This window comes from Cibotium barometz, chromosome 56 (genome assembly GCF_041138505.1).
Source record: "Cibotium barometz isolate CiBa-2024 chromosome 56, ASM4113850v1, whole genome shotgun sequence".
Lineage (NCBI taxonomy): Eukaryota > Viridiplantae > Streptophyta > Polypodiopsida > Cyatheales > Cibotiaceae > Cibotium > Cibotium barometz.
In genome coordinates, this window is record NC_141101.1 from 6,529,518 (window position 1) to 6,557,293 (window position 27,776).

The window sequence follows — 27,776 nt, forward strand, 5'->3', positions numbered from 1 at the left end:
AGTAATAAGAAAGAAGCCTACTAAAAATAGCATAAGATATAACTGTTGAATGACAATCATACTCTATTTAATGAAGTATCTAGCTTGATAGCTCACCTCTTACATCGCATGCCCCTTATAATAGAAATAACAAATAATTAATAACTGAACGTTCATCTCATCCTTGATGTTTGATTTGAAGATTTTCAAATTTGAACAAGTATTGAACCACAAAATGCCCCAAGGTTATGGAGTATTACAGCAGGTATGGCCCCTTACAAGCCTTACATGCATTGTCTTTGTTGGAGAGAGCTATGGGATGTTCTTGAGAAAGCCCATGTGCTACTATACATTGCTCTGCTTGTATGCAGACGTGTCTAGAACTTGCTTGCCACACATGGCGCAAATACCTAATAATCAGCAGCTCAACAAAGTATATAACAAGAGTCAGTACCATATAAAAAAAAGCAATCAAGTAAAACTTACCAACCCTAGCCATTGGCTTGTTCACTGATGGTACACACATTTTTCAACCAACCTCTCACATGTCAGCCTTGAAACCTTACCTTTCTTGTAGGCACACGATTGACAATACTTCGCATCTTGATGGAGCTGTTGTTTACAAATGATGCACTTTGTAGTTCCATAGGGTGTCCACCTGTATACAAAATGAAAGTAAAAGCTCAATAAAAAGAGAACTCAAATCATAGAAAATGTCTCCATGCATACATTAAAGTTTCAGTACATTGTCTAACGTGCACCCCAACCACAAGAAAATGTATGCTCATACCAACAGTCTGTCTCACTTGAGCAGGTCATCATCATTTGTACCTGTGTTTCTTGGACAACAGCTTATTTTCATTGATCTTGCGGCCCCCACCCTCTGTCGTGTTGGTGGCACCCTCCTTCCATTTGTCAGGAACAATGACCTTGGAAAGCTGCTTTTGGCCTGCTAGCATACAAGCACCTCATCAGCCTTGTGCACAAAGCTTTGAATGATCTTTTTACAGCAAGGTTCTCAGGCCTGATTTATTACATGCACCTTATGTGGAAGAATTCATCAATAGAGAATGATGCACAAACAATGATGAAAACTGAGATGAGAGATGAGGGTATACACAAGTACGCAGTACTGGGCCGTAATTAACAGTCTCAAGGAATGACCTTACTGTTGTCCAAAAGGACTGAATTGACTTGGACCTGATATGGACCTTTTGGGGATTGATTACCCTTTCTATGTGTTTGGCTGCACACAGAGCTGCCTTGTAGCACCTGTTCTGGTTGTCCTTTTGAGGCACGTTTTGCCCTCCTACAGGCCACCTTATGTGCATTTAACTTCGGCCTGGTCTGGCTGCATTTCTGCTCCTGATAGGTGCCCCCCCTTAGATGTGTGTTTTTGCCTCTTGAGGTCACCTGCTCAATGGCTGATCCTGGTCGCCCTCCTTATGCAGTGTGCTTTGGGCTGGAAGTACAACTCCCTTTCCTTGCCTTGGCTGAGAGATATACGCTCCACAGGATGGCTATGACAAAGATGATAATTGTTGCCTCAGACCAGCCCTTTATATAGGTCCTAATCTTGGTTAGGGATGGTTCAAGAAAGTGCAAAGCCATGAAAAGTGTGCCCATGTGCACACATTCACGAGCCCTTGGGCCACTAAAATGCCCTTTGACACTTTTTACGTTCTTCACACTCGGGTGGGCTGTCCACAGCTCCGTGGCCCCTAAAATGCTCATTACTAGTCACCATAGCACATTATGGTTTTCACACATGGCAAGTCACATTTGCCCGAAACTTGGACAGACTTGACACAAGACTTGGCATTCCAGACACCTGACCATGGGTCTAATTATTAAAGTGTCCACTTGAGCTTGTACAATCATTACATTGACCTTGTGCCCCCGGCACGACATGACTCAACCTAACTGACCTAGATGGTGCTTGGTGACAAGACCCTGGACTAGGGCTCACAACATGCTCTTGGCCCATCAGAAAAGGTATCCTAAAGGTATTCAATAAGCAACATGTCCACGTGGCACCCTAGTACAACAGGATGTGCACCTGACATGATTTGGACCTAACCTACCTGCACATAATGGTTTTCACAAAATTGTCATTTTATCGCAATGCTTATTTAACAAAAACCTCAGAACATACTTATACAGCATAGAATGTTGGCAGCAGGATGCTCACAGATGTTCCCTTTATGTTTCATGCAACCACCTTGCAGCAAAGATAGGGGAGGGGGTCGCAAAAATCTATCAACGTTTTACAAAAGATCACAAGGGTCTATGGAACAATGGCAGTCGATCAATATGCATCCCATGTGCACAATGGCATACAATATGACACATTATTATGTCCCAATCCCCCCCCCCCCCCCCACCAAAAAAAAAAGCAAGTATTTGCTTATATTAATTCTTTCGAGAATTGTTGTACAATGCTTTAGAACAAGATTTAAGACTACCCAACGCAAGGATGAGGAAGACCATACGTTGGCTGAGAATCCACCAGTCCAAGGGCACTGTAGAAGACTCTTCTAGGCCACTCATGCAAGTCCAAGATAGCTGTAGGACGACACATCTGCTGGCTGACTGCTGAAGAGGAGCTTCAATGATTGCTTGGAGAGGAAGGATGCTGATTGCTGTCTTGATGCCTGAATTCTGCTTGATAGACTTGACTGATGATGAATGATTTAGGCTGATTCCTAGGCGCTTGTATTTATATGGCATTATGCTGCTGGTTGTCCAGTTCATGTTGTCGGATTACTTTGGACAAATAATGCTAAAATTAAGCATTTATTGCTGCACCTACAGCATTTAATGCTGCGCCTCACAACAAACTGCCCTTTCCATGCTGGCTGACTGCCCGAAGTCCACGACCTGCTGCTGTAAGCCCTTTAGGCTGCCCTTTGCTGGCCGACATGGACATGAGTGTTCCCTCATGCTGTCGGCTGGCTCTACTTGTGGTTCACGGCTGTAAACAGCCTCAACCAGCTGCCAAATGGGGCAAATAGCCATGGGCTGGCCTTTGGCTGGCCCATAGGCAAGTGGGTTAAGAGGACTGACTCCAAACTGACCTCTATGGCTCGGAGTTTGACCTACGTAGCTCATGCCTAACTGTCCATGGACTCGGGGCTCACAATGGGGTCATGACATACGACAAATGTTCCTAAAAAGGTACTACTTCTGTACAAATGTTGCACTGATGATGATGCCAGTGTGTCATTGTGTACCCCAGTGCAGGCCTGGCACACGTGACACTTCTTGCCAGTCAAAAAGACCATTAAGCCTAAGCATATGGTCAAGATATTTGTGGCACAAGTGTTCAAACACCATGGTATGCCTAAGTCCATTGAGGAGGATAGACCCTAGATGGATGGGCAAAGTGAGGTAGCAAATTCAACTATGTTGGATCTACTCAAATGCTATGTTGCAAATCAAAAAACAGCTTGGGAGAAGTATCTACCGCTGGTAGAGTTTTGCATACAACACCACAATGCATACCTCCACAAGAAAGGTCCCCTTTGAGACCGTACATGGCAAAGTGATGAGATCTTTGCAACATATGAGTATGCCAGAGATCTTGATGTTGCCTTTACACAAGTGCAGACAGCCATTGCTCGCTCACAAGATAGGTATAAGAGGGAGGGCTGCTAACAAGCATAGAAGAGAGGTGGACATCAAAGAAAATGATAGGGTGTAGCTGAAATTTGAGAAAGCAAGACTCTATAGAAGGCCAAGAGAGGAGGGAGCATGCCCTAAGCTCTCTACCAGGTATTACGGACCTTCCTAGGTGATAAAGCGGCTTGCATTACCTCACCATTAGAGGATTCCCAATGCTTTTCATGTTAGTCTATTGCGAAAGTATGTGAGCCTGAGCAAATCGTGTTTCACAAGGAGAGAAAGCCACCTGGTGATAAGCTTTCCAGGCATACCTTGTGAAGTTCAAGAACTACTTGCCTATCTGGGTTGATGAAGATTACTTTAGAGATTACCCACAACTTCTTCAGGCGTATTTGGAGGCTTTTCAATTGAGGACAACTGTTCAAAAGCCGAAGGGAGATGTCACCATTTGGCCACCCAAGTGGACTTTCCCTGTTTCGTGCCAAGGTATGGGACGCCAGGGAGCTTCATGTCACCTATACGGAAGCCAAGATTCATGTCACCTACGGGAGGCCACGCCTCGTGTCACCCGTAGTGTGGACAGGGCGTGAAACCCACTGTCAGAGATCCTAGTTTAGGCTTTCCATCAGAATCCACCGAGCCACCTTCGTGCTCAAGAAGACCTGCTACAAGTTCCATGAACAGGAGATATATCCATTGCATAATGCATGTGCCCACATCTCCGGTTGCTTGAAACTGGTTTTACGAGACTTGATTTCATGTGACTCCCTACTATGACGTGTCCAGTTCATGGGCAAGGGATGCCCACCTGTGTGTTGGTCATGTCCACTCCCGGCTAGTTCAGGTATGAACACAGCGTACTCACGGGCATTTTTTCCCTATGACTAGACACAGGTTTTTTCCCCGTGTGAACACACTTATGTATGTTGGGCACTTTGCCCTAGGCTACTTTATGTACTCACATTGTACTTTCATTATTATTGAGTACATCTTTTCCAGCACTCTCATATTTCGCAGTACATTTGCAGTGTTGGCACATGTATTTATCTCTCTTGTGGTGCAGGAGTTCCCTTCCAGTCCATTGATTATCTTGCTATTTATCTCCCACATTCTTACGGTTTTGCTGGGCATTGCCTACTCGTGGTGACTTGTGACATATTTGCTGTGTTGTCATGGCCAACAATAATAATGACCTCTTTGACATGCTATTTCAAGAGGACAAGCTCAATGGGGATAACTACCCTATGTGGGCTTATATGATGCGTCATGTATTGGTTGCCAAGAATGTATGGCTATATGTGGATGGCACTGAGGAGCGTCCTCTAGCACCTGCTCCAGCGGAAGGTGAAGTTATTCCCGCTCACCCTCATGCAGGTCCACCTCCTTGTTCTCCTCCTACCTAGCAGCAGCGTACTTGGGATGCTAGGGATGCTCAGGCCCATGCATTGATTGCTCTCTCGTGCCGCAGGCATATCATTCCGCACATTCGTTCCTGCATCACTGCAAAGGGTGCTTGGGATACCTTAGCAGCATTGTATTCAGGTCGCAATGAGGCTCGTGTAGCTTACCTTCGGGACAAGCTTGAGACTGACCGCATGCTTGAAGGTGACTCTATCGATCAGTACCTTATGCATGTGAAAGACCTACGAGAGCAGCTCATTAACATTGATAAGGTCTTCACACATGGCTATCTTGTTCAGACAATTTTTAGTAATTTGCCTGACTCTTATCAGACATTTGGCACCACTCTACGGTTGTTGGCTGGCAATGCACCTAATGCGGTCACTTTTGACAACCTTGTGACTCTCTTGCTCAGTGAAGAGCAATCTCGTTCCAACAGGAACAACATGATGTCTGTTGAGTCAAGAATGGCTGCTCCCTTTCGTGGGAATCGATCTGGACCTAAACCTAGCCCATCGGATCCTCCCAAGACAGAGGACAAGCCTGAAAAGAAAAAGCATTGTAATTATTGCAAGAAAACATGGCACACCATCGTATTGAGAGTGAAAAAAGAAGAAGCTGGCATCTTCCTCCACAGGTGCAGATTAGGCCAATTTGGCTACACATGTATCAGCCTTGACCATTACATCTTCATCACCTGCAGAGATGTCTTCTGATGCCGTTGCTTTTGATGACTATGCTCTATAGTCAGTACTTCTTGGTATGCATTGTCTAGCAGATACATTTCAGGGGGGGATTTTACTTGCCCACATGCAGTTGGTGATGCCTCATGGTCACTTATGCTTGAAGACCCTTATGCTTGTCTATGCTAGACGCTTTCTCTTATGTGATGTCTACTGGAGATGCCTTTTATGCTGTTTTTCCTTGCAGCGGAATTGTTTCTACAGTGTTGACATTGTCACTTTCTCACATGTGATGTTTACTGGGAGTGCCTTCTACACACTTAGCCAATGTTGGCTTGCCCTCATGGTTTTGACATGTCACATGTATATTATTCATTGTGGGATTATGCATCTTTACACTTGCCATACATGCCACTGATCATGGCATTGCTGAGAGTTTACCCATCCTCTCATAGCATTCATTGGCTGATGCCCGCCCTGAGTCCCCCACTTTTTCTCCCGATTTTCAGCTTTCTCCATTGCTAAAATTTTACTTTTATTAGCCCTACCATTGCTGATTTCTCCTCATCAGATCCTCCATTGATGAGTTTCTATCTTGCACCTTCCATTGCATGTCTCACAAGCATGACTTTTGGATCCTGTTGCCTTTACACATGCGTATATCTGCTACCTCTTCTTATGCTTATCATTGGTGCAGTTACAGAGCTATGCTTTACTCTCTTGTTGTCATTTGAAACCGATCCCGTCACGTGGGAATAGACTCCGTTGGACACCCACACGCGTAATAGCACAACTTAATATCACAATTTGAAATGGACAACTTAATAACAACTGCAAATTGAAATGCAATAGATGGACACCAGCACTGAGGCCGGAATGGGCCGACCCCCCCCCTCAATATATGATATATTATTGGGAGTATTTAACAAATACAATGCTCCATGGGTTCAATGAACCAGATGATGTCCATGTACAAATGAATACAGTACCAAACAAGAGGCTCGAAGTAGATGTTCGAAGGAGAGCGACCACTTGAGTGGTCCAGTCTCTACGGTCCTATGCCTTCACTGGAATCCGTGGAGAGCGCCCCACTAGTGTTCCAGGACCACGCACAAACAGGCGCTCCCGTACTAACGCCTGGCTCTCCCGATCTCGGCACCTTTGGACCGTGGTTCTCCAAAAGCTTGGACTACCCAGTACCGAACGGGTGTTAGCGGTAGAGAGAATCCTTTATCAGATTTACAACAAAGTTCTTTACTTAAATCTGAATTCACTTACTTGTAGCTCGCAAATGGAAGACAAATACCCGAGGTGTCTGTGTGCATCTACACTAGGGCGCAGCAGCCTGTCGAGGAGGAGGAGGAGGAGCTGCCTGTGTAGAAGGTGTAGCCACCTAGGAGGTGCAAAGCCACGTGTAGCCACCTAGGAGGTGCAAAGCCACCTGTAGCCGCCTATGGAGGGAAGGTGTAACCGCCTGCAGAGGAGCACAACCAACTGCTGAGCAAGACACAGCCGCCTGCCGTGGAGGAGGAGGAAGCGTAGCCGCCAATGGAAAATAGGTACAGCCGCCTGCTGGAGGAGATGGAGCAGCCGCTATGCAGAGTAGGCAGCCGCCTGCTGGAGAGGAAAAGAGAGGTGGCGCAGCCTGAGGAGATGGTGGAACCGCCTGGCTGCAGGAGCACAGCCGCCTGCAGAGGAGAGGGCAGCCTGCTGGAGAACCAACGCAGCCGCCAACTGAAGGTACAGCAGCCGTCTGGCTGCAGCCTGCACCACCTGCAGTGTAGAGGGCAGCCCCACGCAGCCTGTAGAGGAGAGTGCAGAGCTGGAAAATAAACGCAGCCACGTACAGAAGCTACAGCCGTCTGCTGTGATGTTGAAACCGCCTGGCTGCCGGCTGTAGAGGAAGAGGCGTGGAGGAGCAGCCTGAGGAGATGGAGGCGCACGATCATGTGTGTGTGAGCAAAAGGGTGGTCGCTTTTTTTGTAGATGTTGGAGGGGAGTTAAACGATCACAGCTGGCCGGCTCCCCACGTTTGCATGGAGGCGGCCAGCTTCATGGTGTGGTGTGGGTAGGTGGCCATGCACCCACCCCCACACACTTAAGGGGTTAAGTGTGGGGTTTCCCTCCCCACCTTGGCCCACAAGTGGGTGCCCACTTTTAAATGAATGTGAACTTACAACCTTATAACATTAAAGGTTAGAAATAAAACTATTAAACCAACAAGTGCAATACACTTACCACCTGTTCACACGCAACAAAACTCGTCAGAAGACAGAGCAAACTTCACAACTCACTGGCAGGCGTCCCCGCTCAGTAAGTGACACGTCAAGCAAGCAAACACAAGAATACAAGTCATGCAAAAACAATTTCAAACATGCAAAACATGAGTGCATGTGCAAATAGTATCATGGACATATCTCCCGTTCATGGAACAAGAAATATCTGTCGGGCACAAAAATGGCACGACGTAAAACATAAACCCTGGTCTTCCTATGGAGTGACAGTCCCATAGGTAAAACACAGTTCCAGGCACGAGCCTCCCTATGGAGTGACAGTCCCATAGGTAAGACACGGCACAAATACTGGCTCTTCCATGGCGTGACAATCCCATGGATAGAACATAGTCCAGGTCATACACGGGTGGCACCAGTCTGACTCCCGTCCATACGACACCATCCTGCTAACACACGGGTGGCACCAGTCTGGCTCCCGTCCATGTTAAGCAAAAATACTGGCCTCTTCACATGAGACACCGGCCTGGCCTCAAGTGAACGAGACACAAAACTGGAGATGGACCAAATGGTCAGCCAATTGGTGACATCCCCCCGGGCTTCTAAAGAGTTGTCCTCAACTGAAAAGCCTCAAGATATGCCTGCAACAACTGTGGGTAGTCAACAAAATAATCCTCATTTACCCACTTTGCATCAATAGGCAAATAATTTTTGAACTTCACAAGGTATCTCCTGGAAAGCTTTCCTGCAGGTAGCTTTCCCTACTTATCGGTTCTGGCTGGAGGATCTCCTCAAGCTCATCAATCTCCGGCGGATCTTCTGTCATAGTAGCAGGGGAACCCCGTTTCCCCCCATTGGGAACGGTGGAACGCGTTCCCCCATCGCGTGGACTAGTGGAACGCTGGAAACGAATGGTGGAACGTTGAGGTGGTCGAAAAAAGGTGGAACGGCAGGGAACGGTGGTCGAACGGGAGATGGAACGGGCGAGGGAACGCTAGCTTGCCGTTCCCCCACGTGGGAACGTGCTGATGACGTGGATTTTTAAAAAAAAATTTGAAGCCCGTAAGCCTTGCGCCAGGCGCTTTTCGGAAATTCGCACCAGTCCCGTACGCCTTTCGCCGCCCGTCGCTTTTCGGAGTTCACGCCTGTACCAGTGTAGTCGCCGTTGCTGTCCACGACTCCACGAGTCCACTGCCCGTACTGTCCTGTCCGTAGAGCAGCTGTTCTGACATTCTGTACTACATAGTACAGTCGCCCCAACCACCACTGGCAGCCAGGCCCCCAGCCCTTGCACTGTGCAGACTTCCAGTGTACACTGTACACTGTACACACAGTGACTACATTCATCTAAAAGACAAGGCAGCAAGAAGCTTTTCTCTTTCTTCTCTCTCTCTTTTTTTGTTTGAACTTTGAACTTTTGGTGTTTTAAAAATTACCTATGGTGAATCACAATCTGGACTGCACACTGCACAATGCACAGTCTCTCCCCATTAAACAGAAGAAAAAAAAAGGACTCATTTCTCTGTAATGGTTAACTTTGAAAGCCTATTCAACTTTTTGCCCGAATTTGCAGACATCATGGCTTACTCGGGTTCAAAGCGATCGGCTTCGAATGCTACTTGGTGGGACGAGGTTGAAAGGCTAGAAAGGTATTCATCTAAGGGAGGTGCAACACGATGGAAATGCAAGCAATGTAACAAAGAGAAGTCAGGAGGAGCAAACCGTGTGAGAGCACATCTATGCCATGTGAACAATGAAAAAGCACAAGTGAACAAATGCCCAGGGACAACACCTGAAATGCGTAGAGAGCTTTTGGCAAAGTACCCAAGTGAAGAGGAGAAAGCATGTGCACGAAAGAAACCGGCAATTGATGCATCTTACTTCAGTAGACAAGGGGAAGATGTACACTTGGGAGATGGACAACAGTATGGAGGACTTGGGAGCTTTGCATTTTCCCAAGATTCGCAGTCTATGGGTGCAAGTTCCGGCAAGCAGCAAACCTTGGGAGCAGCTTGGGATCCCCGCAAGAAAGAGAGGGTAGATGCAGCTGTTGCAAGGTTCTTTTATCATGATCATGTAGCATTCAATGTTGCCAGGTCTCCATATTTCATTGAAATGGTCCACGAGATTGCACGGTATGGCCCAACATACAAGCCTCCTTCATATGAGACCATACGCACCACCTTGTTGCAAAAGGAGAAAGCTGCAATTGAATGTGCTTTAGAGTCTGTGCATGAAAGTTGGGCAAAGAATGGTGTGTCACTTATTGCAGATGGTTGGAGTGACACTCGAAAAAGGTCCATTCATGGCATGGTTGCTTATTCTCGAGGAAGAATGCAATTCATTTCCTCACATGATGCTTCTGGGACTGGAAAAACTGCAGATCAGCTTGTGGAAGAGTGGGCCGAAGGTATTGAGAAAGTTGGACCAGAGAATGTTATTCAGTTCTTAGCTGATGGTGAGGCAACAAATAGAGCAGCTGGTCTTAAGCTTGAAGACAGGTATCCGCATATCACATTCAGTCCATGCTTTGCTCATTGTTTGAGCAACTTATTGAAGGATGTTGGCAGCTTGCCATGGGTTGATCCACACATTCAAAAAGGCAAGGAGATAATAAGCTTCATTCAAAACCATCAGTTTATTTTGAATGAATTCCACAAGAGATCGGCCAAAAAGGATCTCTTGAAGTACTCAGAGGCACGCTTTGGTTATAACTTTCTCATGATGAAGAGGTTATCCAAAGTGCAATTGCCTTTGAAGCAGTTGGTTGTATGCAATGAGTGGATGGGATGGGCACTTTCTCGCTCAAGAGCCGGCATAGAGGTTGCAAGAACCATACAAGACTTCACATTTTGGGATGAAGTCAATACTATCAATGCTATGATGAAGCCGATCATGCGCTTGATGCGGATTGCAGATGGACGGGAGCCATGCATTGGCAAGGTTTATGAGGGGGCTGACCGAATGATCGAGAAAATAGGGGAAATGGGCTTGTCTGATGAGAAATATGCAGAGGTTCGAGAATTATGTGAAGCACGATGGAATGGTTATCATTCTCCTATGCATGCTGCAGCGTATGTCTTGGATCCCGAGTTCCAAGGATGTGGACAAGAGGCCGATGATGAGGTGATGGATGGTTGGGAGACAGTGCTTTCTAGGCAGGTTCGTGATGCAAATAAACGAAGGTTGGTGAAAGACCAACTTGGATTTTATCGCAGCAAGTTGGGAAGGTTTGGATCGGCCGATGCACAGAGAGATAGGTTTAAGATAGGGGCTACTTTATGGTGGGAGGATTATGGGGCTCGTACACCACAGCTTCAATCATTGGCAGTAAGGATCTTGTCTCAAGGTGCAAGCTCCTCTCCGATTGAGCAGCTATGGAGTGTGTTCGGCCATGTTGCATCCAAGAAGAGGAACAAATTTGGGACAAAACAAGTCAATGACTTGATTTTTGTAAGTGCTAATTTGCGCTTGCTTGGTGATATGGCATCTCCCAAACCACAGAAGTTTATATTGCTTGATGAGGAGTCCTCGGATGATGAGGAGACACATGGACTTGCAGATCCTCGTCAGGATGGGATTGAAGATTTGGATGCTGCAGATGTTGGTCTTGATGATATGGCTTTCTTGGATGACATAGATGATAGTCTCCTTGATGGCATCACTGGCAGTAGCCATGCATGATATCTCCTTACTATTTGCATGTCACCTTGAGGCTTGGACTTTGGACTTGGATTGTTTCTTTTATCTAGGCTGTGCCATGTGGGCCACATTTTGTGCTTTTTGTCACTTATGTCATGTATGATGTGGGCTAATTTATTTTGACTTGTGAGATCTATTCAGTGTTAGTATCTAGCCATGCAAATTATGGTGCACTAGACTTTAGTGTGTCTCTGATTTGGTTATATAAATGAGCATTGTATGTTAAGATTTATCGTCATTTCTAGGAATTATCTAGGTTGTTCCCTGTTTCCGTTCCCCCTCGTTCCCGTTCCCCATTTTTCTCGTTCCCGTTCCCCTGTTGGTGCTTTCGTTCCGTTCCCGTTCCCGTTCCGTTGCTACTATGTCTTCTGTGACAGGCTCGTCAGGATCTGGCCCCACATATTTCCGAAAAAGACTCACATGAAATGCATTGTGAATCTTCCAGTGACTAGGTAAAGCAAGCCTGTAAGACACTTCATTGATCTTTTGAATCACCTTGAAGGGTCCATAATAGCGAGGAGAAAGCTTGGGATATGACCCTTCTCGTCCTAGCCTCTTCCGAAGCCTAGCCTTCTCAAATTTCAGCAAAACCCAATCACCTTCTTTTACTTGCATATCCCTTCTCTGCTTGTCAGCAACCATTTTATGCTTATCTTGTGACCTTGCAATGGCTGCCCGCACCTGAGCAAAGGCTACTTCCAAGTCACGAACATATTCATCAGCTGCAAAAATCTCATCCTTGGTACGAAGGATGGGTGGCAATACCACTCTGCCATAAATAATATCAAACGGAGCCTTTCTTGTGGAAGCATGGATCGTATTGTTGTAGGCAAACTCAACAAGTGGAAGATACTTCTCCCATGCAGTCTTTTGATCTGCTACATAACACTTCAACAAATCCAACACGACTAAGTTTGCAGCTTCACTTTGGCCATCCGTTTGGGGATGATAAGCTGATGAAAACTCAAGTTTAGTACCCATGTTATCAAATAAAGCCCTCCAAAAGAGGCTCGTAGTCCTGGGATCTCTATCCCCAACAATGGATTTAGGCATACCATGATGCTTGAAAATATTAGCAAGAAAAAGCTTTACCATATGATCAACTTTAATGGTTTTCTTGACGGGCAAGAAATGAGCTTGCTTGCTAAACCTGTCCACAATGGTCCAAATAGCATCATTCCCATGCTGGGATCAAGGCTAGTCCATAATAAAATCCATAGTAATACTTTCCCAAGGTTACGAGGGAATAGGCAATGGCTGAAGCAAACCTGGAGGTTTTTGCCTGTCAAATTTCACCTTTTGGCAAGTAATACATGCACGTACATAAGCCTCAATGTCTTTACGCATGCTTGGCCAAAAGAAATCTCTCTCAATCATGCGTGTAGTGGGCATGATACCTCTATGACCAGCATAAGGTGGAGCGTGACATTCCTCCATAAGCTTTGGACGCAAATCCTTCACCACACATAGGCAAGTATCCTTCATAAGATAACCGTCGTTGATAACATAAGAGGCATGTGAATGACCAATCATCAAATCAGTCCATATATGGCAAAAATCAGCATCCAAATGATACAAATCTCACATAGCAGATAAGTCCCCATGACAGGCCACTGAGACTGCAGCTACATAAGGCCTCCTGGATAATGCATCTGCCACCACATTTTTCTTTCCCGGAGTATGCACAATCTGAAAATGAAACATGGAAAGAAAGTTTGCCATTCTCATCTGCTTCTCCGAAAGCTTTGTTTGAGATAGAAAATACCTCAAGCTTTGATGATCTGTCTTGACTACAAATTCAACCCCAAGAAGAAAATGTTTCCATATCTTTAAGGCATGAATTACAGCCAAGAGCTCTTTCTCATAGATATCCATATGAAGCTCAACATCATGCAAAGAATACTCCTGTGAATTTGCGATAGGGTCGGAATATCCTATCCATCATACGATTAAATGTGGCACGAGCATTGGTGAGACCAAAAGGCATTACCAAAAATTCATATAGTCCAAAGGCTGTCCTAAATGCAGTTTTATGGACATCTTGTGGCACCACTCGTATTTGGTGATAACCACTCTTCAAATCAAGTCGGTTGAAACAAGCCGAACCATCAAGCTTATCCAAAATGTCATCAACACGCAGAATTGGGAATCTGTTCTTGATGGTAAGCTTGTTTAAGGCTCTATAGTCCACACACATGCGGAATGAGCCATCTTTCTTTTGAACAAGAAGTACAGGAGAGCAATAAGGTGAGGAACTAGGCTGAACCAAACCTTTCTCTAAAAGCTCATTTACCTGCTTCATGATCTCTTCTTGTTGTGCGGCACTCACACGGTATGCGGGTTTGTTAGGTGGAGAACTACCTGGCACAAGATCTATGTGATGATCTTCGGGCCTTTGGGGAGGTAATTCACCTTGCAATGTATCAACAAAACAGTCGTTGAATGCATGAAGAAAATTCAGCCTATCATAAGTCATAGCATCCACAGACTTGGTACAATGCTATCACGAACAAAAACCAAGTACGCAGAAAGACTCTTTTTCATTGCTTTATTAATTTGGATGTGAGATACAAGTGGGATGGAATCCCCTTCTTTGCCAACATCAATAAAATGCATGCGGCCTTTATGCATAAAAGAAATCGTGTTGGTCTTGTACTCTTTGCGGGGCTCAAGCCTATGATGCCATGGCTTGCCCAACAATGCATCACATCCATTTAGTGGTGCAAATAAGAAATGTTCATTATCAAGGTAGCCCTGGATATGTATGCGCAACTTCCCTATCAATGGGGTAACCTGCACCTCTTTACCAACAAAAGCAGCTTCGGCTTCAATCTGAGGTCACATGTTCTCAACCTCAATACCCAAAACAGCTGCCGTTTGTATAGAGATGAAGTTATCGGTTGCACAGTCATCAAACATGAATAAGGCGGGCTGATCCTTGATTTGACCCCAAGCCTTGCATACCATCCGCTCTTTTGCATCATGATTTGTGTTTCCCTGCACATCGAAAACTGTAAGTACATTAGCCTTGGTCTGCTTGTCCTCGTGCTTAGGTTTGCGGTCAGGGCATTGTCGAAACATGTGCTCTTTGCTGCCACAAGAAAAACATTTTCCCTCCTTGGCATATTGCTCTCTTTGCTCCGGGGTCAAGCCAAATTTGTTCTTCTTTGGGCCCTGATCTTTAGATAAGGTATTTTCAGCTTTACCTCCCTTGTGGATCTCCCGGAAGTTCTTTTTAGGTGGTTGTCCACCTTTTTGCAGATTTGGGACAGCCTTGTCTTTCCCCTTTGAACCGCCTTGATCTTGCTTAATTTTGAGCACCAATTGCTCCGTAGCAAGAGCAGAGGCTGTAAGCTGTTGCAAAGTATGTTTCGGGTGTAATTCAATGCCCGAACAATAGGCTGGTTGCAATCCGGAGCGAAACTTCCTCTTTCTTTCATCCTCAGTGATTTGCATAAAAGGAGTTACCTCCAGCAACACTTTCCAAAACTTATTGACATACTGTTGCACACTTTCATTATCCCTTTGCTCAAGTCTATCCCACTTTTGGGTGAGAGTTTGCTCCGCATTTGGTGGCAAAAACTGAGCATAGAATCTGTCCTTAAACTCCTTCCAGGTGCAAATGAGGTCTTTGGTGATCTTTTCAGTGATCCACCAATGAGCAGCGGTCCCCTTCAAAAACATGCTAGCATGGCGTACTTTAGACTTCTCAGTGAAGTCCTCATCGCTAAAAGCAATGTCAAACTGTGCCACAAATGCTAACACTTTGGAAGCATCATGTTCTCCATGAAAAACATCAAACTTAACGGACTTGTTACCTGCTTTAAATTCCTTGAGCTTTCTGGCATGAGACTCATGGTCCTCTCTTTTTCTTTTCCCTTTATTCAACGGGGCAGCCCTATCTGCATGGGCTCCATGGGCCATCATGGAAGTTTCATGAAACACGATGGCATGTGTTCCACGAACTTGAGAATCGGATGCATGTGACTTTCCTGCATAAGGCAATGTCTCTCCATGAGACAACTCAGAAGGCAAAGCTCTTCTAGTGGCAGACCTGTCACCCCTACCATGGGATACATGTCTTGAATGCATGTGACCATCATGTCCTCCATGTGCACTAGCATACACATACCTGTCAGGCTTTGTGCCTTGTGGAGAAGATGCATGACGAGAGGTGACTCTCACCTCTTCCTTTTGCATAAATAACCTCAACCTTTGAGATGCGGGATCTCGATGCTTCAAGCGAGGTGGATTTCTGAATTTCAGCTCTCCATCTTCCCCCTCTTTGATATCACCTTTGCGGAGGAGGTAAGAAAGCGCCAACTCCCTTGGCTTCTTGCCCACTTCCCGTGCCATGGACTCAAAAGTCACATCTACCATTGCATCGGCTTTCCTTGCTTCAATGGCACTTTGAACATGGGGATCTTCATGCAAAAATTTCAGCTCTTGCTCTTGTGCCTGCAAAAGCTTTCTCATATGCTCCAATTCAGCCCTCATTGCATCAGGCTCTTCTTCTTGCATGACTGTCTTTCCTCAAGACAGTTGTCCCTTTGAATCACTATCATTTACCCTCTCAAGGGGCTTGTGCCTTCCTTGTAAAGCATCAGAACCACGCGAGGCACTTGATGGGCCCCTTGAATTAGGCACTTCCAAAGGGTTGCCTTGGCTGTCCATTGTGTTAAGTGTGCTAGAAGCGGGGTGTCCAATACACAGGTTCGTTTCCCCACTAAGAAGAGGGAAAATAACTGTGCTCTGATACCAATGAAATCGATCCCGTCAAGTGGGAATAGACTCCGTTGGACACCCACACGCGTAATAGCACAACTTAATATCACAATTTGAAATGGACAACTTAATAACAACTGCAAATTGAAATGCAATAGATGGACACCAGCACTGAGGCCGGAATGGACCGACCCCCCCCTCAATATATGATATATTATTGGGAGTATTTAACAAATACAATGCTCCATGGGTTCAATGAACCAGATGATGTCCATGTACAAATGAATACAGTACCAAACAAGAGGCTCGAAGTAGATGTTCGAAGGAGAGCGACCACTTGAGTGGTCCAGTCTCTACGGTCCTGTGCCTTCACTGGAATCCGCGGAGAGCGCCCCACTGGTGTTCCAGGACCACGCAGAAACAGGCGCTCCCGTACTAACGCCTGGCTCACCCGATCTCGGCACCTTTGGATCGTGGTTCTCCAAAAGCTTGGACTACCCGGCACCGAACGGGTGTTAGCGGTAGAGAGAATCCTTAATCAGATTTACAACAAAGTTCCTACTTAAATCTGAATTCACTTACTTGTAGCTCGCAAATGGAAGACAAATATCCGAGGTGTCTGTGTGCATCTACTAGAGGTGGACACCAGGGCGCAGCAACCTGTCGAGGAGAAGGAGGAGGAGCTGCCTGTGTGCCATAGGCTACTTTATGTACTTTCATTATTATTGGGTACAGCTTTTCCAGCACTCACGTTTCTTTGTGCTTGAGGTTGTGTGTGTGTGTGTGTGTGTGTGTGTGTGTGTGTACAGGCTAGCTGCCCTCCTACCCAACACCGTGAACCATGTGAATGCCCTATATTCTATCATGGTTTGTGAACAGGTAGTAAGTATCTGTTTAAACCTTTGCAGTTCACATTCATCAAAGTTGGAAACCGACCACTAAATGGCTAGCCCAAGCTTTGGACACCCCCTTTGGCCCTTTTAAGCCCTCATGTGGCCCAATTTAATAAGGGAGCATCTTGTAGAGGTTCCCAACTTCATTAAGGGAAGGGGGGGGGCACGTGTCACAAGGGCATAGGACCCCCACTAACCTTGCTAACTCTCACCCCTCTCTCCTTCCTCCTCACATATCCAAGAAGTGCATCTATCTCTATCGCCTTATGCAAGTGACAAGTCGACTTACACAGAAACTCAATAAGAAGCTACCATACCTACTGTAGCCGACCAGCAGTACTCAACTGTACATGTTGCCGTAACCGACCTGCTGTACCCAGCCAGCAATACCCGACTACACCTTGCTGCCCATACAGTACTGTGCTCTACTGTACCTGACTGTACCTTGCGTATTGTACCTGCTGCTTTACTCTAACCGCTGATGTACCCAACTGTACCTTGTGCATACAACTGCATTTTTTGTTTTGGGAAGGGGAGGGGCCGAACCACAGGGGGGGGTGGGGGGGTCAGCCTGTTCCCGGCCCCAATGGTGGTGTACTGTGCAATCTCTATCTTTCCAATGTTATCCAGTGCAGTGTTGTGTACTTTCAGCTATTTGTTACTCTGTTGTTGGTTCATATTTAAGTGTTGACGAGCTTCTTGTTCACAAGACGGTGCTGAGGAACATTCACACCTAGCCGGTTCTATTACACTCACCTCCTCAATCTCACTGAAGGCCTGTACGCTTATCTACAAGCTTGTTGGTAGACGTCTCGCGAGGGCAGTTTCGTGACCTCTTGCAAGCAACCTTTGTACGTGACCAAGGCCGGATAAACGACGTCCTGTTCCTGGGCAAAGGGTAAACCAAGCTAGAGTTCAATACAAATGCCCTTGCCGATAGTGTTCTTGCGCCAAACGATTCTTGTTTGCGAGGCGTAAGTTTTCTCAACACATATTGGCACCACGGCTTCTCTCTCTTAGGTCAGACCCCTTGCTCGGTCACAGTTCGCTTCCTGCAGCTCCTCAAGGATCGAAGGCTGTCGTTGGCAAGTACCCTTGGACAAGTGATAGCGTCCCACCTCGGCGGCTTTTGTTGTCACCTCAACGGTTTACCAATGCCCTAGCAACTTTTATGAATCGCATGAATGACCTATTCCGACCAATTCTAGATGTGATTATTTATCTTGATGATATTTTGGTTTTCAATGCTTCAATCGATGTGCACTATCAAATCCACCCATGCACTGAGGGGCTATGTGATACACTGGCTGATCATCAGTTCTATACTTGTACATCATTAGTACCTTTTTAGGGAGCATTTGTCATATGCCGTGACCCCACTGTGGGCCCTAGTCCAGGGACAAGTCATGTAGTAGCTACGTAGGTCTTTCCAAGCCTTAGGTGTCAGTGCCTATCAATTAACCCACTTCGAGAACAAAGCATGTAGGTCATCATAGCATTGGAACATATAACATGCATGCAAGGCATAAGGCATAGGCTTGCCTTATGGCCAGCCTAAGTGCCTTGCACATGGGCAGCCCATGGACCAGCAAAGGAGGTCAACCAAGGGACACTAAGTGCCACAAGGGGGGCTGGTTTTCAATGCTTCAATCGATGTGCACTATCAAATCCACCCATGCACTGGGGCTATGTGATACAACACTGGCTGATCATCAGTTATATACTTGTACATCATTAGTACCTTTTTAGGGAGCATGTCATATGCCGTGACCCCACTGTGGGCCCTAGTCCAGGGACAAATCATGTAGTAGCTACGTAGGTCTTTCCAAGCCTTAGGTGTCAGTGCCTATCAGTTAACCCACTTCGAGAACAAAGCATGTAGGTCATCCTAGCATTGGAACATATAACATGCATGCAAGGCATAAGGCATAGGCTTGCCTTATGGCCAGCCTAAGTGCCTTGCACATGGGCAGCCCATGGACCAGCAAAGGAGGTCAACCAAGGGACACTAAGTGCCACAAGGGGGGCTGGTTTTCAATGCTTCAATCGATGTGCACTATCAAATCCACCCATGCACTGGGGCTATGTGATACAACACTGGCTGATCATCAGTTCTATACTTGTACATCATTAGTACCTTTTTAGGGAGCATTTGTCATATGCCGTGACCCCATTGTGGGCCCTAGTCCAGGGACAAGTCATGTAGTAGCTACGTAGGTCTTTCCAACATAGTCACAGGGGACGGAAGGGACGACTGCTTGGAACGGAGGGACACCAAAACGGGACGGACAGGCCACGGGAACGGCAGGGGACGGACGGACGTCCCCTAAGAGGCGTTTCTCACAGGGGACGGCGACGGGGACGGTCAGGAACGGGGACGCCGGTGGGGGACGGTTTTGTGAGGGGACGGCAGGGAGCCGTTTGCGTGTTTTTCAGCCGTTGCGCCCGCCGTTTATAGCCGTTGCAGTCGCGTTTCCAGCCGCCGCTTGCTTGGGCCTTGGCCCTTGAGCCTTTGAGGCTTGGCCCTCTCTCTCTCTCCAGATTGACCAGAGCTTATGCAGCATTGGGGAGACTAGAGAGGATGTGTTCGCAGGTTCAGTTTCAGGAACCTCGAACAAAGCTCTGGCTCTTTGATACTTTGGTCACTTCAGCCATGCTGTATGTAGTGGAGATATCGGGACCCTCAGTGGATCACCACAGCCGAGCTGGTAGCACTGATGGATGGAGACATATGGAGAGGCCCTTGGTTTCTATGATTTCCCGGATGATTAGGGCCAAGGCCTCCGAACCACATGATATTATCCGTGCAGAGATGGCTGCCCCCCCATTGGTAGTAGAGGCACTCACTCGATCAGTCTCCTTTATACATAGCACTTGGGCTCTCCCTAGAGACAGATATGCTCGCTTAGCCCTGGAGTCTTCACGACAGTTGGCATCACAGGGAGACGGATCATGTTGGTATGCACAGATGACAGCTTGGTTCCAGCTGCATGGCTTTAGTATGGACAGGCTACCTCCATTTCAGTACTCCCTGGATGCACCCTCCCTCTCTCTCACACGGGCAGAGATTACCAGACTTATCAGGCATGACTTGATTCAGCTGGACACTAGGAGGACATGGATACAGCCGACACACGAGCTTGGTACGAAGATGGCTTTCTATAGAGATCATCTTCTCCAGCTCACGGAGGATGGGTTTGTGATTAGACCCAGCTACATGGATACTCATCTTTCTCATGGGGTATGGTGTGCTATTGGTCAAATGCGCACATCCTCACACCAGACTGGCAGATTCAGAGGAGTACCAGCTGAGGCCAGGATTTGTCAGCTATGCCAGATGGAGCCAGAGACAGAGTTACATTACATATGTCACTGTCCAGTATTTATGAGATGCAAGGCCGTTTTCACTGCCTGTTTAGAGAGGGTTTCGAACCACTTTCTAGAGTCATGAGATACCAAGATCAGAGATGCCTCGGATTATACTTGCTGGAGCTTCGTAGACATAGAGAGGGTCTCTTGAGAGGGAGGGGATCAGAGAGAGAGAGACACCTACAGAGGCAGATTACAGACTTCTTTCGACCAGAGATTGAGCAGTCAGGCCAGCAGGCATTGCAGATAGCCCCAGAGTATAGCCGCACCAGAGGTACACTGATTGATCGGGCTATAGAGCTGGGGCGGTCCAGGTGCCCCAAGATGAGAGGCCCATCTCGACATCGGCGGAGACTACAACAGAGGATCAGGACCATACTAGCACGGCATGGGAGACGTCCAGTCAGAGTACTCACCATGGAGGACATTGAGGATACCGCCATCGACCGATGAGAGACATCTTTGGATAGTGATGTGTATGATGCTTACCTTTGTTGCTGGAGTTTTCCTCCCAGATGTTATCCATTAGGAGCTCCTAGTACCGTACTTTTCCTCATAGTTGTTTCAGTTTCAGTTAGTTGTTTAGTTGTTTTTAGCTTTTCTTACACAGACATTGTATCAGATCCACCAATTGTTGTAACCTTTTTGGTCTCATAGGTCATTTTGGCCTTCTGAAGACGTTAATATATCATTTCATTTCTCTCTTGCCCTTGAGGCTTGCCTCTCTCTCTTGCCTATCTATATAAGAACAAGCCTCTACAAGGCTACAAGCACACACAACTCTCAAGCTTTCAAGCTTCTTCTAGCTTCCAACTTCCAAGTTCCAAGCCTCTCACACAAGGCCCGCGGGCCGCCGCCGCCCTACTATCTAGACTCTCTCTCTCTCTCTCTCCCTCAAGCCTCTTGAGTCTTGAGTCTTCCAACTTCCAAGCCTCTAGGCTCTAGGCCTTGGTTAGGCGCAAGATCAGGGATCAACTTTCGATGTACAGGTCATTTCATTGGCTGTCATGATGCACAGGTTGACCGCTCCAAAGTTGGTGCTGCTCTATGGTGGGAGGACTTTGGTTCAGATGGACCGGAGCTGCAGCAGCTTGCCATCCGCATACTTAGCCAAGCCGTCAGCTCCTCTTGCTTGGAGCAACTTTGGAGTACCTACAGCCACATTGCCTCTAGGAAGAGGAACCAACTCGGGGTAGAGCGTGCCAATGACCTTGTCTTCGTCAGCGCGAACTTGCGAATGCTTTGCAAGAGCGTGACCAAGAAGGCAGATTCCTTCACCGAGTGGGAGGTGAGTCAACAAGAAGAGCAACAAGAGGATGAGGTGCAGGAGCAGCATGCCAGTGAGGATAAGACTGAGGATGAGCTTGATGCTTCTTTGGCACAAGCTACCCCATGACCATGAGGCGAGCACTTCACGTGGATGATCATTCATGGATCATGATTCATGGACCTTACTACTTAGCTCTAACCTCTAGCCTCTAGTCTTCAGCACTTTTTTGTCATTGACTCATTTGAGTCCGTCCATGTATTCTGCCTCCTTAAGGCTTAGTCCTGACTCTTGACTCTTGAGTCATGACTCATTTTGTATCTACTTAATTATTAATATGACTCACAAGCTTACCATTTTAGTGTAAATTTGTGCTCATTTTGATGTACTTGTAGAGTAGAAAAATTAAAAAAAAAGTATTTTTTGAGTGCCGTTCCCTCCCCCATCCCCGTTCCCTACTTATGGCCGTCCCCCGTCCCGTCCCCGTCACCGTCCCCCGTCACCGTCCCCCATCCCTTGTGACTATGCTTTCCAAGCCTTAGGTGTGAGTACCTATCAGTTAACCCACTTCGAGAACAGAGCATGTAGGTCATCCTAGCATTGGAACATATAACATGCATGCAAGGCATAAGGCATAGGCTTGCCTTATGGCCAGCCTAAGTGCCTTGCACATGGGCAGCCCATGGACCAACAAAGGAGGTCAACCAAGGGACACTAAGTGCCACAAGGGGGGCAACAACCTAGTCGGCTAGTATAAGGCCTATCGACCAATAGCATGTGTGTCACCATTTGGCCACCCAAGTCCACCCATGCTTTCTCATTATGTATGTACATTGGATTGGCGTCAATTGCAGTTGCATATGCCGGGGATTGATGCCACTCATGTGATACTGTGGACTTGGCTTTCCGTTGGGACTTGTGCCTGTGTGTACAAGCCTGGAAATGCCTAGAGGATTTGTGTTCCATCGGGTCTGGTACCTCGTGTATTTGCTTGGAACAAGTCTATTTTGGTATAGTCTCATGAACGGGGATCGTCCATACAATTGCTGCATTGCATAGCATCTTTATGTGCTTGCTTGCAATTGAATTTGCATGTTGTTTTCATGCTTGCTTGACCAATGTGTAGTTCCGGGTAAGGGGACGCCCGCTGCATGTGAAACTGTCTGCTGACATGGTTATGTGGCATGTGACAAGTGGTAAGTATTGGTCAAAAACTTAGCCTTAGGAATTAGCATTAATTTGTAAGTGAGTGTGTACACACTTCATTAAGTTTTGGACAACCAAAACTCACTCATAAATTATGACCAGCCTTGTGTTCGCACACACTGATGTCCTGAGGGAGACAAAACTCAATGCCCACTGCCCAGACCTTATACCCATTGTACAAAGGGAGCAACCAGCCATGTGTCCATCCCAGCTTGCGGCACAAGTCACTTGTCCTCTCTACCTAATACCTAGGTTGGACATCTCACCATCTCTCTTCCCTCTCTCTAGAAGTAGGCGTCCCCCCTTCATGAGCCTCTTTGGCTGTATTTTCTGCACTTTCTCCTTTCCAACTTCATATCCAAGCTTGCTAGTGTATTTTCCAAGCTTCCAAGAGTGTTTCCAAGTGGTGTTCACTCTCCCACACACTCCCAATGACTAAAATTCAGCAAAACAGCTCTTATATCTACTGTAATTTTTGGTCTTTTTGCTGAAAACCCTACTTTTAGCCTTCCTTTCCCAAGTTGGGGAAGTTTTTCTAGGGTTCCCTTCATCCTCTTGAAGGCTTTTGTGGTGAAGAATCGCAACAGATTGATCCTTTGAATCTTGTTTACCATTGCCTTTGCCTTTGTTTTTTTTTTTGTTGTTGTTGTTGTTGGAGGTCCCCTTTCCGCCTTAAAAGGGGGGAGAGGATCACAGAAATAAATAGCAAATAGCCTCCTCTGAAGTTGTGCAGAGCAAGAGGAGAGAAAGGAGAGAGGAAGGGAGGGTGGGAAAAGAGAATAGAGAAAGCAAATCTCTCAGCAACCAAGAACCCTGTCCGCAACACCTAGAAGAGAGCTTCAGTCTCCAACAGCAAAAACGCAACAGTTCAGTAGTACAGATGCAAAAAACGCAGCACAATAATGAAGCCTCTACTCCAATCAGAAAAACACAGCAGTTTCTTACCTGTAGATCAATGTTTGGCTCTGGAAACAATTGATTATTGCTGAAAATGAGCACGAGGCAAGCTCGTAGATACTTACAAGCATAAGAGACTATTGCAAGAACCAATGACCTCCAGCAAATATGCAAGAATGAGATGAAAACTGAGGGGAAGGATGAGAACCCTTACATACCCCTCCAGAGAGCTGGTCGGCCACCTGTAGCAGGCCAATAGTTGTCTAGTAGCATAAAATTCTATAAAATGCCTAAAAAATGGTAGAAAATTCTCAAATAATATCTACTAAACATGCCAATGCATGGTCTCATAAAATGACCAGTACAAGCATGGAAAAAAGGTGATGTAGACCCTCTGGAGATGATATATTCCAACAACCGCCGGCCACAGCTCTGATTTACGGCATGCCGCATGTATATGTTCACCATTCATGTCTCTTTGTACTAAAGTTTTAACTTGTTTCTAGAATCTAGTTTATGACAACTTCTCTACACTTTGCATCTCTAAATGTGTACAAATATCTATTTTTCAAGTGTTGTTCCTCAATCGAACTTATTTTTCAAAATTTAAAAGTCCTGTACTGGTATAATTTTTTCAATGTACCGGTACAGTTTTTTCGTACCTTCGTTTCGTACCTAACAACTATGCATTGGCATATACACAATGCTTTTCACATGAGTCTCCTTCGCAAGTATATAGGGCCGAAGCCCAGTGAACCACTCATTGAGGATCCACCAAAAGTGAATGAGCTTGAGGAGATTTTGCAACCAAAACATATTGTGTATCACAAGGAACGCAAGCTTGCTGTGCAAGCAAAGTTGTTAGGTGTTACCTTGTGAAGTTCAAGAACTATCTTCCCATTGATGCTAAATAGACAGATGAAGAGTTCTTTAGAGATTACCCGCAATTGCTTCAGACATATTTGGATGCTTTTCAATTGCAGACAACTCTTTAGAAGCAAAGTGGGATGTCACCATTTGGCCACCTAATTGGTCCACCCGTGCTTTCTCATTATGTATGTACATTGGACTGGCATCCATGGCAGTCGCATATGCCGGGGATTGATGCCACTCATGTGATACTGTGGACTTGGCTTTCTGCTGGGACTTGTGCCTGTGAGTACATGCCCGGAAATGCCTAGAGGATTGGTGTTCCATTAGGTTTGGTACCTCGTGCACTTGCCTAGAGCACGTCTATGCTAGCATAGTCTCATGAATAGGGATTGTCCATACCAATGTTGAATTGCATAGCATCTTTATGTGCTTACTTGCAATTGAATTTGCATGCTGTTTTAATGCTTGCTTGACCAATGTGTAGTTCCGGGTAAGGAGATGTCCACCCATGAACCGTGCGTGTGAAACTATCCGCTGACATGGTTATGTGGCATGTGACAGCTGGTTAAGTATTGGTCAAAAACCTAGTCTCAATTACATCTGAACTAGTATCACCATCCAATAGAAATTAGCATATTAATTTATAAGTGAGTGTGTACACACTTCATTAAGTTTTGGGCAACCAAAACTCACTTATAAATTATAACCAACCCTGTGTTCACTAACACTGATGTCCTGAGGTGACCAAAACTCAATGCCCACCACCTAGACCTTATCCCCTTTGTACAAAGGGAGCAACCAACCATGTGTCCATCCCAGCTTACACCATAAGTCACTTGTCCTCTCTACCTGATACCTAGGGTGGACATCTCACCGTCTCTCTTCTCTCTAGAAGTAGACGCCCCCCTTCATGAGTCTCTTTGGTTGTATTTTTTGCACTCTCCTTCCCAATTCCAACTCCATATCCAAGCTTGCTAATGTATTTTCCAACCTTCCAAGAGTGTTTCCACGCGGTATTCACTCTCCCACACACTCCCAATGACTAACATTCAACAAAACAGCTCTTATATTTAGTGCAATTTTTTATCTTTTTGCTAAAAACCCTAATTTCAACCTTCCATTCCCAAGTTGGGAAAGCTTTCCTAGGGTTCCCTTCATCCTCTTAAAGATTTTTGTCGCGAAGGATCGCAACAGATTGAAGATTTCAACACTCCAAACGCTTTTATCGCGAAGAATTCCACTGTCATCAACTCTACTTGCAATTGGTAGGCTTTGATGCTTAAATATGAAAGCAAGGAGTAAGAGGGAGGAGCAGGACTCCATGTTCACATACCCTGTGTAGTGTTTCTCGTGTCCTACGTGCTCTTTTGCAAATTGTTGCTCCCATGTGTTCGTGGAACAATAGAGAGCAGACGGTAAGGAACATGGACACTTGAGAGTACAGTGTGAGTTACAAATCTACACCGACAACCACATTGTTTGCAATATTGTATTCATATGCATTGGTATGGAAATCTCGTCGGAAATGCCCATGACACTATATACTTGATTCTCCGAGGATTAATATACACTATTTGAGGGAGGGGTCGGCCGTTCCAGCTCAATGTCTAGCCCAACTCACGTGTGAAAAGCGATGGCATTAAATCCTAATTTCAGCAATCATGAACATATAAAACAGGTCAACAGCATGATCTAAAAACCAGCCAGTATCAAGGTGATCTTATATTAGGCGCCTTCGGTCCCCTACATAATTATCTCATTCTCTCATAGTTTCAAAAGTGATCAAGAATAGAACATGTATGCTCTCATAGTTTCAAAAGTGATCAAGAGCAGAACATGTGTGCTTGAGTCCTAAGACTTGTGCATACATATTTTCGGCAAAGCACTTCATTATGCTTCAATCCAAGTCCTCTTCAACCGACCTTTAGCATGCTCGTCTTGACCCTCGAAAGAGTTACAAGACAAAGAAGGTTACTTTTATGCATACAGGTAGAGAGCATGCTATTGATGCAAATGCTTTGGGCGACTCTTTCCAAGTTGTTAGTCATGTACTTGCATAGAATGCAAAATGGTTAGATCAGGATTACTTCAAGGACCATCCAAAGCTCCTTAAAGTGTTTTTGGAGGATTTTCAGTTGAAGACAACTCTTTAGAAGCTAGGGGAATGTCACCATTATGGATTAGTCCCCGGTTATCTACGTCATCATTTTTATTAGCTTGAGTGGTGAGCTAGTGTTAGCTCCATGCATCAATGAGTTGCAAAAAGGATGTGCTCATCTCCGATCATTTGCTCCACCAATTGCATTATTTCCCTGCTGTTTTTTTTCCTCCTGGTAGGAGTCAAAAATTCGCCACAAATTCAACCTTTAGTTGAACTTTGGCAGGCAACGATAGCCAAATCTCATGACCTGCGTGAACAGGCCCTAATGGAACACATCACAAGGGTATGGCACTGCGCTTCTGAGATGGGCGGCAGACCAACTATGCATGCGGGCACCTTTTGGCACCCGCTGGGGTACTCCCTGAAGAGAAAAGAACATGTCCTTTACTGACATCTTCAGAAAACAAAGGGGCAGATACAGAGACCTTCATGATTCAGATGTTTTTTTTTTAATGCTCGCTAAAAAACAAAAAAAAAACCCGACAATGATCTAAAACGCGTCAAGCTACACAGTTCTTTTAATCGCATGTAGACATCTGATATCTCAACAGAAATCGGTCTGTTATGTAAAAAACCTAATAACTCCAAGGTGGGATGAGTGACACTCACATTTCTCGCATACCATCTCGAAGCGTGTCAAGCACTGATGAAGAGATCTCTCTGCACGCAGGCCACCGACAGGGATGGAAGCGATTGGAGGGAGGGATGAAAGTGAGGCTGAAAGTGTTGGTTATGAGTCGTACAGGTAAGTCATTTATACAACTA

The 27,776-nt window shown here is 45.9% G+C and overlaps 1 protein-coding gene across 2 annotated transcripts; it reads right to left on the minus strand.

The window, feature by feature from the left end:
* On the minus strand, window positions 1-27,776 carry LOC147606845 (uncharacterized). Of its 2 annotated transcripts, none has more exons than XM_086791182.1 (4): window positions 27,621-27,776; window positions 811-928; window positions 546-637; window positions 1-389 (listed from the first exon to the last, which is right to left on the minus strand). In XM_086791182.1, the coding sequence occupies exons 1-4, from the start codon at window positions 27,634-27,636 to the stop codon at window positions 325-327; spliced, it is 291 nt and encodes a 96-aa protein (XP_086647308.1). In that variant the 5' UTR covers window positions 27,637-27,776; the 3' UTR covers window positions 1-324. The 2 variants fall into 2 exon arrangements, with proteins under 2 accessions (XP_086647308.1, XP_086647309.1); XM_086791183.1 differs by having other exon boundaries at window positions 1-403.

What these genes read in the sequence shown, in the direction of transcription:
- LOC147606845 (XM_086791182.1), bottom strand. An exon ending in CTGTTGTCCAAGAAACACAG is followed by an intron (nt 638 to 810) that starts GTACAAATGATG and finishes TTTTGTATACAG; the next exon opens with GTGGACACCCTATGGAACTA. An exon ending in ATCGTGTGCCTACAAGAAAG is followed by an intron (nt 390 to 545) that starts GTAAGGTTTCAA and finishes GCTGATTATTAG; the next exon opens with GTATTTGCGCCATGTGTGGC.